Genomic DNA, 12,248 nt, shown 5'->3' on the forward strand with positions numbered 1-12,248 from the left:
AGAGTAAATTAAATCAGCAAGAAACTTTCTTCCATGGTCTCTGCTTCAGTTCCTGACTCCAAAGTTCTTCCTAGAGCTCCTGCCCTGAAATCCCTCCATGATAGACGATAAGCTGTAAACTGTAATAAAAACTTCCATCTACAAATTGTTTTAGTCAATATTTTTTTCAACATATTAGAAAGCAAACTAGGAAAGACCTGTATCATTTATAAATTGCTCAGTGCTGGAACTTTTCTAATTATTTTTTTATACATCTGTCACCTCTAATTGTCATCATTTTCTGGTAGAATGTGTGAAGTTTGCTAATAATATATTTTTTCCATAACCACAGTGAAACCCTGAGTCCACAGTTCTTGACCTTGTCAACAGAAAATTTGTTTTGGATACTGTAGAATTAACCATGTAATTAGTATATCTAATCCAATAGAACTCAATTTATATACTTACCATTGAGAGTGCTTCTATCAATCAAGTTAGTATCAACTGGCCAATAACCTCCATCTCCATGACGACCTGTGTAGATTGACACATTAGAATGTTAGTGGATATAGCCCAGGGAACTACCAGCAAAATAAAATAAAAAGACAAAGAAAAGAATTCTAAACATACACTATAGAGAAGAATTATTTAGGCTGCCTCTATGAATTTCATTTTTCCAGTGTGTAAGAAAACTCTTTTATACTTAATCCAGTTAAAATCAACTTCTTTCTGGGAAGTAATCTCTGTCTCTCTGTCTCTCTGTCTCTCTGTCTCTCTCTCTCTCTGTCTCTCTCTCTCTCTCCCTCCCTCCCTCTTTATTTCATTCTTGATAGGTGTAATAAAGTATCCAGAAACAAATACAAAAGACATGCCATAGCCATACTAAATGTTTTTCTCTTAGAGACTTCAGAACAAAGATGATTGAAGTCATGGCTCCTACATCCAGTCAGCTTGTATTGTCTCTTGCATGTCATAGATTTTTAGCAAGTCCCCATTGATGACTCCCCAGGCCAAGACTTGTTTCATTTGAAATTTGGCTTTGAGTACTTGCTGGTAATGTTATCTGCCAAGTAAAGATGCTTGTGAATAAATACTAACTATACAGAGAACAAAGAATGTCATCAAGATCCCCAGGCACATAATTTACATATCAGTTGCTATCATACAGAAGAAGAAAGAAGGCACCTTCATTACTGTATTATTGGGACCTGTGCCTTCCATAGGTGCTAAGTGGATGCAAACATAGAGTTTAAAGGATCAAGTCACAATTTGATGGAAAATACTTATATGATAATAAAAAGTTGATTAGAATGCTATATAATAGATGATCCTTTATTCTAAGTATAAATGTAGAGAACTCTAATGATTGCTTTGACTTTTGGAATGTCTATGTGGATCACTCATAGAAAAGACTTGACTTTACATGCAAACATGTCCCAGCATACAGGATTTGTTTCTCAAGTATTCCTGTCTAGGACAGTGGTAAGTGTTTGGCTATGAAGTGGGTGGTTTTCTTTGGTTCCATTAATAGATTACATGTTTCCTTCTCTTTCTGACTTATAGGTCAGTCTTGTGGCATTCCTTTGCACACCCAAAATTCTTCTGACTGGTGTTGCCCAAGCATATTATTATTGTATTTGCAAAAGATCTGTGGAGAAGCAACTTAGTATTCTGTTCACTGATTCACTGAGCACAATGTTTAAAATTCTTTGGATATCAATTCTCAGCTGAAGTAAGCATGGACATCAGGCTTCCAAGAAGCAAGGAAAGATATTAATTCAATCACAGTGAATCATGCTTTTCGCATAAAATGGCATACTTAAACTCTGCTGGATCTGACTGTGAGTGTGAAAGGAAGCAGAGATTAGGGAGAAGTTTCTTTATGTATGTGGTAGGGACGATGGGAGGTATGCTTGTAAAAAGAACGATTTAAATGAGAAGATGTTGTGCACATTTTGATAGACTAAGTACATCAGTGGACAGTCCTACCCTTTCCCCAGATCTATCAGTTATGTAATCAACCCATCTAAAGTTTCAAGGAATTCAGAAAAGCTTTGCCCATAGCACACTGTGCGATCAATGTGGAATGAAATGAACTGAAACAGGAGGTTCTGTATGAATATTAAGAATACCTTTGCAGCAACTAAAAGCAGCTAGACTGCAAAGCAGTCAGCCAAAAGACATCCTAACCACCTAATCACTTAGGCCAGTAACGGCAATAAATGACTCCTGTAGGGAGTAATCCTATATTGGCTAGAAATTAGGTAGATAGCCTGGGGAGGACTTTCTTTTCCCTCTAGCCCCCTGACAAATATCTTTTTAATGAAGTTTCTAACTCCTTGCTAGTTTGTGGGAGGGTATAAAAACAAATCCACAAGCATGTTCATGTATTACAAACACAGAAAGCTGTATGGGTCTGGAACCCTTTGGGTTTACATTGAGAATAACTGTAAGAAGACAATGCCTCTGTTATCATATAGACTAGACCCTTATACAGGATAAAGGCACCATGGGAGTGCTTCTGAACAGCATGTGGCTGAAAAGTTGGTCATTTTATCCATAAAATCTCCTATGTTGACACGGCTAGCTTTTCGTAGTTTATGACTAGATTGATACCACAAAATAAAATTAAGTAACCCTTAATGAGTCCAACAGAAAGTGCCTTTTTAGGAAATGTGATATAATCACTGAGGAAGACTAGATTTATGGTCATTTATATATCGCAGTTCATCAAGAAAACACAAAACTCATTTCCAGGATATTGATAACCTGATCTGAAGACAAGCTTTAATTTTGTGCCATTTCCTTTCTCTGAAAGATTCCTTTTCAACTCCAGGGAGGCTTTTCTGATGGGTAACTCATAAATAATTACTACTAATATTGATAGCAATGACAACAAAATATGCCTGCACCACTCTTAGGCCAGTGCCAAGGAGTTAGCAAATGAGAAAATGCTAGAGAGCTAAGGGAAATGTTAGAAATGTCTGCTGATATCAGGCAGGCCAGCACATGTATGAGGACTTACTGCTCTGGAATGCCATTTAATGTGTTCAGTTAAGGTGGTTGATTTCTTAAGCATTGGTTTACAGAAATAGAGGACTGATTGGAATTTTGAACATGGTTGAAGTGAATGACAGTCAATATAAATATTCAAATTACTGTCCTATCCCAAAGGTCTCAGTTTCATTAAAGAAGAATTAAATGTCTATAACTTATTCAACATTTATTGAATGCTGGCTACACAAAAGACATAGCCCTTGATTCTCAGGAAAGGGTGAGTACATAAAAAGATTCATTAACATTGCGTCCAGTGATGACAGCTAGCATTGGTTCATTATATCTAAAGCTTAAATGATCCTATTCATGGTTTGCATTTCTCTCTGGGTTTAATGGTTTAAGCATAACTTCATCTAGCTATATTTCTATACAACACTGTCAGATTTTCCTAAAAATGCTTTTCATTTATCTAGTGTTATTAAAATGGAATACCTGTGAAAAAATGTGACGTTTTAGCAGTGTTGCATTAAGAACTTAATAATTGAAAATTTAGAATCCTCAAATTATTTTGATGTAATAAACTAAATCTTCAAGCATTGAAAGCTTGTGAGTCTTTCAGAGTGAATTTGAAAATAAGCTCAATTGTCTGTGACTTCCCTGCCATTTGCTCCCAGGACTGAAGTAGATAGAGAAAGGCAGACTTTGTATGGCTGTCTTTAGGGAGTATGCAAATTCGTTTGTCCTTGATGCAGATGCCAGTGGTACCTGTGATGAGTTCTCAATATTGGAGGGGAGACTCTTGTCAATGAAGATGCTGTTCAATGAATCACTAAATATTATGCATTTGAATATATTGTATCTTTTCAGTTTTTCATTATGATTTTGTTCTCAGAGGCTGATTAAAATATTGTTTCTTTATTTTTACTATGGTATAGTTGTTGTATGTGCATGAGGGCATATGCCCATGTCTCTGTGTGTGTGTGTTTGTGTGGGTGCATATGCCCATGTCTGTGTGTGTTTGTGTGTGCGTATATTTTGTGTGTGTGTGTGTTTGTGTAAAATTAAGCTATATTAATGTTTGTTTGATGTCCTCCTTTGTAGCAGGTAGGGAGTGTTTTCTATGTCCAACAACTTTTGGCACCTAGAGAAGATGAAGCATGTTGTGTTTTGGTGCTAGAGTATCCTTTTTAATGTGCAGAGGACATTTAGGAAGTTAGATGTGGTAGCTGTAATCTCATCTCGAATCCATCTTCCCTGAATGGGCATTCAGAAGGTCTCCACTATCCATCCCCAGAGAAATACATATGGACCATAATCTAAATCAAATGGGTAGATGGCTCTTCTTACAAATATTTACTGCACAGCACTCCCAAGAATGCAGAGCACGGAGTTATCTTCTTGATCTTAGAATTGGTTTTCTGAGAATAATTCTGGGGGGTAATGACGAAAATTGCATTGATTTTATGTCTTGTACACCAGTGGATAAAGAAGATCCATTAATGCCACCAGAATACAATTTTACTGCCCAACACACAGATCACATTGAGATATATTTAAAACAGATGATTCGTCTTAGGCAAGATATGTGTGTGAGGGATCAATTTATCATGCAGGTGATAATACTGTTGACTTTGAGCAAAGATATCAGGGCATCAAAAACTAGGAAACAGAACAATAACCAACACCCTAGAGTTCTCAAATACATATTAATAGAAAGCAGCAGCTCATTCTTTCCTAAGGTCCAATGCACTGTGTTTGAATAAACATAAAAAAATGTTACCAAGTGAAGGAAAACATAACAGTTCCAGATGCAGCAGCAGCTAATGTTCTCAGCAACGTGAGGCTTGGTGTTGAGTAAATCCTGGTGTGTTTCCTTCTGCAAAAGCTTTAGTTGCATGTGCCTCCTATACACACTCTAAGAGCAATAACTTGCAAAGTAGGGAAGGTTTGGTAAAGGACTCTGAATTGTTTAGAGTAAGAACAGTGTGGGCATCCCTCTCTATCCACTTTAATCCTGAGAAATCATTATTTTCTACTCTAATTATTGTCTCCACACCATTTTCTGTAAAAAGGAGTTGACTCTTGCTAAGATGAAGAAAAATCAAACTAAAAATTAGGGTTAGAATTTCATGCATAAACATGAAGGAAAAGAATGGGAAATTCTCTGGTGTTTGTTAGTCATGCCATCTGTACTTAAGGAATTTATATGGGCTATTCCTTTATCCTAAACACTTGTTTTAGGTAGATGTCTCAGTTTAATTCTGAGTATTGATATCCTGAGGCAAATGCATAGTTTGACCAACACATAGGGTATGGTTTCCTGAGAAACTGCCAAAGGTAAGAAAAAAGTTTGCAAGTTATGCATTCCTCCTACCCCTCCATGAGAACTACATTAAAACAGCCCTATGAGACTTATCTGGATACTTAAATATTGAAATGTCAGATGTTAGTCATCAATACAACTTAATATAAACATCTTATAGCACACATCAGATATATATGCAAAGATGTGTATAATTTATAAGCCATAATATACTATATAATATAAATATTCATCCACATATATAAATATTCCATCACTTCTTAGCCTCACTCTTGACACTGAACAAAGGAAAGTGAGCGATAATTTAAACTTAACCAAAGAATTCAATCAAACAAATACATCTTTTAACCCCAATCAAGCAGGTAACTTTTTCCTTAAAAGATACCAAGTAAACAAAACTCATAGTTTCTTAATTTTACAAACCTCATGAGTCCATCTACCTTACTAGTTCCTGATGAAAGCTCGCTACCTGATCCTGATAACCTATATCATAACTAGCCATATTTCAAAATCCCAGCATGTCATTACTTGTAATTACTATTAACATAAATTTACATGCAGCTCTGATTAACAATTCAATTGTTATCAGAACAGAGACCAACTCCATGCTACTGGCATGGAGTTTGGTGTTACTGTCTGAAGCCGTTTATTTCACCGGGTTTATGCCCCTCTGTCTCGAGCAATCCCATATAATGGCTATCAGAAGGGTCTCAGAAATCACTTTTAGATGCAGCCCCGTCTTTACCAAATTCTAAAGCATCATTCTGTAATATATAAGGGCTTTCCTGAGTGACAGAATCTTCCAGGAACTCATTTACCAGACACCGATACCGTGGATGATGAGCCATAGCCCTATATAGTTCATAAAATACAAACTGTTCTCAAAGTCCATAGAATGACTCTGAGAGCCTCTCCTCAGAGTGCTATTTGAGATTATCTCAAACATGGACTTGAAATGAGTTTGTGTTTGGGTGAAACTCTGAGTAGAGATGGGGTTCATTCTTCTTTAAGGGAAAACTGCTGAATGAAGACGACATGAAAACATGCACATCCTGCCAGTGGATATCAATCATGAGTCTGTTGGAGTTTCCTCCCTCACATATCTTCCTGTATTCCACCCATGCATTCAATAGGAGTTTCAGTTGTGCTGTGAAACAGGTTCCTTTGATATTCAAACATCCAGTACTGTCCAGGAACTCCTCAAAACAAAAAGCATGTAATGCAAGATAGCTTCCTACCCTTACCCTTTAAGGCAAAGGATTCATAAACTAAGACAGCATGAGAAAAAAAAAAATCTATCAGCCACTGATAGATTGGTTTGTCAGAGCCAGGAGGAGGACTTGGCTGTCTCTGTCTGTCCTAAGTACAGAGGAAGGACAGGTACTAGTGAGAGAATGAAGCCATGAGCTCGTGTCACTGCACTGGGTCTGACAGAACTAGGTTCACAGAGGACTTAAAGGAGGTTGATTCATCTGAAACCTCAAGACATGCATGGACCTTTCGTTTCCACAGTGGGTGGGGCCAGTTCTTTGTAAACTAAGACATGCTTTGGCAGGTGCAAGGGATTCAGTTACCATGTAAAGAGTGTCTGTGACATGAGAGAGCAACCTAGAGGAGAGTTCTTAAAACAAAAACAACAAACAAACAAACAACCCCAAACCAAACCAAACCAAAACCCAAACAAAACCCAACCAAAACAAAAAAGAAAGGAAAGGCCTGCCTGTGTGTCTTGAAGACAAATGTGGCAAGATTGGTGTAGAGTCATATTTCCTAATTAATATAAATGACAGGAAGCCAAATCTCTGCTAAGGAGGTATGGAAGGCAATAAAGTTTAAAGTATGAGGAAAAGGTCAGGGAAAGCATCCACGACAGAAGACTTTCAAACTTCTACCAGGGGTAGATAATTAATCCGCTAAACTTCTTGTGGCCGGAGAAAAATGACAGGCTCGGGGTAGAGAGAGTTGGTTGAGCCAGGGCTACTCTCAGTAGCCAGGTGTGGAACTTAGAGAAGTAACGGCTTTAAATTATGCAACAGTTCCAGGCCAGGGCTTCTCATTCCCAGGGAAGCAGAAGGTGCAGTTAGTGGAAAACAGAACCACGCCTCCCTCCTGCTCACCTACCCCTGGCTCTGGGTAGGGATAATAAGTTTGAGACAGACCCAACGTGTTCATCAAAGGGTGGAGAAATATGTAGAAGAGGACCAAAGGTAGAGCTCTAAGCTATGGAGGTAGAATGGCTTAGAAAGAAGGACAGAGGACTGTGGTAAGCCTCCAAACCATGCTGCTTGCCATGCTTGGGTATAAGTCTTATACCTAAGACTTATCTGTGGAGGAAGCAATTAAAAAAATTGATCAACTTTTCCATACTGTATTAGACCTTATTTATGTTTGAGTCCGGTGTCTCCTTTTTTGTGATCTGTGGGAATCACATTAAACTTGCCCAGAGTTGATGACACTGGACTAAAGGTTTCTTTATAAGCCCAGCGTTTGTTGTAGTATAGGGGTTTAGGATGTTACCTTGTCCTGCTCATCCTTTGGAAAAGGTTTTATTATGTAGATATTAAGACACGAACACGTAAATGTTTTTGCAGACCTAGGGTCTTCTTTAAGACACATTCAAGAACATCTTAAAGAATAAAGAAAAAAGATGTTTTCAGAGTCATTAACATTGTCAAAACCTATACTTCTCTACGGGTCTTAGAGGCCTCCAAAAGATAAAGCTATTACCAGAGTTGTTGGTTGCATTACAGAACTCAATGGATGGACCCTATTGCGGAAGATAATGTAACATATTGCTTTCAGGACTTGGAGAAATAAAGCCAGGACTGGCCTGAAGTGCCTCTTTACTGTGAGCTAGGTCCTAGAATATTATTGGGATGATGCAGCCTGAAATTCCTATGAGTAAGCTGTGGTTCCTGAGTAATTTGTCACAAAGGAAACACCAGGTCAGAAGTGCCAGGTAGTACAATAGTCATACAAGTGTTTATGGATGCAACCAGCTTTCTGTTTGGATATAATGTCAACTTCACGGGGGGAAGTTTGCATTTAATACTGCGAATTTAGACACAAACCTATGGCTGGGAATGTCATACACTCAACAGGAGTTATTTATCAAAAGGCCCATAAACTACCCTTTGAACCTGTATGTAAGCTTCTGCACATAGATGACTACTGTGGACAGCCTCAACTCATAACCTGACAACAAGTGGTTGGTGCTGTGGCAAGACTTATAGAGCATCAATGAAGAGGGTAGAAATAGTATAGTCAAATGAAGGGGTGGAGTGTTGTGTAGCTGTTTCATTTGAGATGGAAACCCTCCCTTTTGGAGCAAAGCTACTTAAGACAGGTAGTACACAACTTAAAACAGATCCAGCGAGTTCCTGAAATCGATCAAGGTTCCTCCCTTCCCAATACTTTATAAGCAGAATAGACTGCTTAGAGTCACTCTAAGATGGCCAAAGTACAAAGGAGACTCTGAGTCAAGGAACCCCACCATCCAATCCTCAGTCTGAAGGTAGCAGAGAGCAGGCGAGCAGCCTACATGAAATGAATACCAGCTTTGCAACCTGTCAAGCTGCTGGCAGGCTGTGAGGTGTGCTCCAGGTTCTCGGCTTTTGTGCTATGTCCTCTCCATGCCAGGGTGGGCTTTAAGGATGCCACTGCCTTTGAGTCATTTCTGCTCCTATAAGTACTTCACCCATATTCTTGTAGGTAATTCCAGGAAAATTCATTGGTTCACTGTTTTAGACCTGGAATTTTTGCATTTTTATCTGCCCTGAACTCACTATCAAAGGTAGATAGGTGTGTATGTGTGTGTGTGTGTGTGTGTGTGAGAGAGAGAGAGAGAGAGAAAGAGAGAGAGAGAGAGAAAGTGGCATAGACATACACAGAGAGAGAGAGACTGTGACAGAGACGAGAGAGATAGAATGATAAATAGCTGAGTTTTGAAAGCTATAGAAAAATAGTCTTTATATACTCTAAAAGTTTCTTTAGAGTTTAATTTGGGGGAGACAGAGACTCACTTAGGGAATTTTGCACACATCCTATCTATTTGAGAAAGATTATGCTAATTAAGTATGAAGAGATTTAAAGAAGCTGTTTCAGTAAGTAGGATGAGAATAATGTTAGCTACGGATCTGTAAAACAGACCATTTCATATATGAGTAGATTATGGCTTAGAAAGATGAATTTACTCAGGAGCACGTTCTTAAGGAGCTGAGTCTGCCTGGTTTTTCAATGGTGCATTAATAAGTACAAGAACAAATGAAGAAGGAGGAAAATCAACTAGATCACACCCAAGAGTTAATCTTATGGCTATAGGAGCATTTAGGAATCTGTGATATTAGATACATCACCCATATTCTTAATAGTACATATCAAACAAGGTAGGCTTGTCAAGGAAAAAGAAATAATGTCTGTAATCATACACAGCATTGCAGAAAGTGACCCTGTCACTTTAGAAAGGTTCCATAGTAGAGCTGAGCATTATCATGCAACCTGTAGCCCAGTATAGGAGAATGTGAGGCAGGAAAATTATGAGACACGTTTTGATTATCCTGCGTCCCAGAGGTAAACATGAAGACAATCAAACAAAACCAATAGAATGAATGTATAACATGACATTAGAAGAGGAAAAAATAGGCTTTGAAGACAGAGTACCTTGGTGACCCTAAGGCCACTTCCTACAACAGATAATCTTTTCTCCCTCATGTCCTCCTCTCAAGCAAGAAATGCTCAAAATGACTGGCCAAATGTGAGGTCTATATAGCAGTGGACCCAAGGAGCATGCATATTGTCAGGAGCTAGTACAGTGGGTCTTTGAAGTGTTGGAAAGAAGGCACAATTTAGAACTGCTATGTTAGAATGGAGAGAAATTAGAAAAAAACTTTTCACATGTTCATCTTTCTGCCATAATACACTGCTCTGCACAATGTTCCTTAGTTGTGGCCTGAACCTATCTTACAATTTTTGTAATTTTTCCATCTTCTGGATTTCTATCTCTTCATAAGATTTCCATGAACAGGGAGCTCTACTAATAGTTTTCTTTAAAGTTCTATTAATACATTAGAGTCCAGTCTTGGTTTTAAGAAACCTTCTTCTTTACAAGAAGAAACCATCTATGGTTTACCATCTGGAATGCTGAAATACCCATTTTAATGAGAGCATGTGATTTGCAAGTTTTCACTTTGGTCTGGAGTGAAAGTTACATAATGCAGAGTGCTTGAAAATGGTTCCACATAACTTTTGTTTTTGATGTGTTTCCATTTCTAGCATTAAGCCAGATCTATTACCATTAGTGAGTCCAGTTCTTCTCACAGTGTATTTCCACAATTTCAATAATTCATTGGTTCCCATTCGTTTTGATTTTTCCCTATTCAGCATTGGAAAAAGCTTGTGAAATTCAAGCCTATATATTTTTTGTGCTAACAAGAAATAGGAAGGACAGATATCAAAGAAATAAGGGCTTAGGATCTTTCTAAGGTGACTATAATTTCTTATTTTTAATTTTTATTGATCATTTTTAAGTGATTATTGAATTTGTGGTTTTTAGCTGGAAATATACCCTTACATTTTATTCATCTTCTCTCTGAGACAGGAACATATAGAATATCTACTATTGATTGGTTTTCCAATCTATGCATTTTTTTTAAAGAAGGGAAAGCTTTTATTTTCTAGATGACTCAACTTACCTAGGCTCTCCTGGCATTGTTTAACTCAAAATACATATATTTAATAACTATAAGGTTAATTACTAGAAGAACTGATAAACATGATAAGATTCTAGATAATCTTCTGCACAAGGAGAATTTATAATCTGACAACTAAGCTAGGATCAACAATAGTAAATTATTAGAAATGGCCAACATAAATTGGGTATTCTAGACATCAACAAGAAAAGACAAAAAGGGCAATGAAAGAAATTAGGATAAAATAGAATTGGGGGTAAATGTGAAAGGAGGAGGGACTTGAATTTACTTTTTAGAGAAAGAGAGAAAATATTGCCAGGGTAAGAAAATGGAACCAGTTGTCATAATAGGTTATGGCTGTTTGATTTTGTGAATAGACTTTAGTGTATATGGAGAAATAGTCTGACCACCAAGTTAGAAAATACAATTCTTGGTCTGATGATCAGCATATTAATACCAAAGGATTGAGTCTACTCTGAAATGTTTTTATAAACTTTCTTCTTACACACATCGACAACTGTAGACTTCATCCCTCACGAAGGAAAATTTGTTTCATAACATAATGACCACTATAGAAAACTACAGCCAATCAAAATGTAGATTTTTGCATCCCAGTTCCAATCATACACCTACCAAAACACTCCTGAACCCAAGGCTCAGAGAACACTGCAAAGGAAGAGGCAGAAAGATTGTCAGAGCCAGGGAAAAGAGTCTGCTGGGAGACTCTGTCTCCTGACAACATGAGACTATCCCCATAAAGTTTCGCAAACATGATTTCCCAATCCTGAGCTGAACAAGGGTGACAACAATGCACATTTCACCTTAGATGGAAAAGAGCCCTATAAGGCCTCAACCGTCCACAAAGAACTAGGCAAATGGGGAGAGTTGGGAGGGGAGAATGATCTTGCCCAGGGAAGAGCACATCAGCTGATTTTCCTCTGCTTAAGAGTCTGCTCCAGAAACACATTCAGGGAACATTATACAGACTGAGCAGAGCAGGTTGTATTTAGGAATATGCATGTATATACATATACACATTGGCATGCAATAAAAATAATGAAAAAAGAGCTTAGAAATTTGAAGGCAAGTTGGAGGAAGGCTTTATGCTGGGTGTGGAAGAAGGAAAGAGAAAGGAGACATATAATTAAATTTTAAAATTAAAAAAATTGAATAAAAAGATTCTTTGTAAGAATAAAGCAAACAATCCCAAAGATACATAATGCAGAACTGATAGAAGCAGGCAGTCAGAGCTAGGAAGAGAC

General features: G+C 37.7%; 1 protein-coding gene across 2 annotated transcripts in view; it reads right to left on the bottom strand.

The window, feature by feature from the left end:
- Positions 1 to 12,248, bottom strand: part of Dcc (DCC netrin 1 receptor) — a 1,081,061-nt gene that overhangs the window by 91,698 nt on the left and 977,115 nt on the right. For both annotated transcript variants that reach the window (XM_031365997.1, XM_031365996.1), the window contains exon 22: positions 448 to 513. In XM_031365997.1, the coding sequence (XP_031221857.1) occupies positions 448 to 513 (66 nt within the window). The remainder of the gene's footprint in view (positions 1 to 447; positions 514 to 12,248) is intronic.

Source organism: Mastomys coucha, unplaced genomic scaffold (assembly GCF_008632895.1).
Source record: "Mastomys coucha isolate ucsf_1 unplaced genomic scaffold, UCSF_Mcou_1 pScaffold13, whole genome shotgun sequence".
Taxonomy (NCBI): Eukaryota; Metazoa; Chordata; class Mammalia; order Rodentia; family Muridae; genus Mastomys; species Mastomys coucha.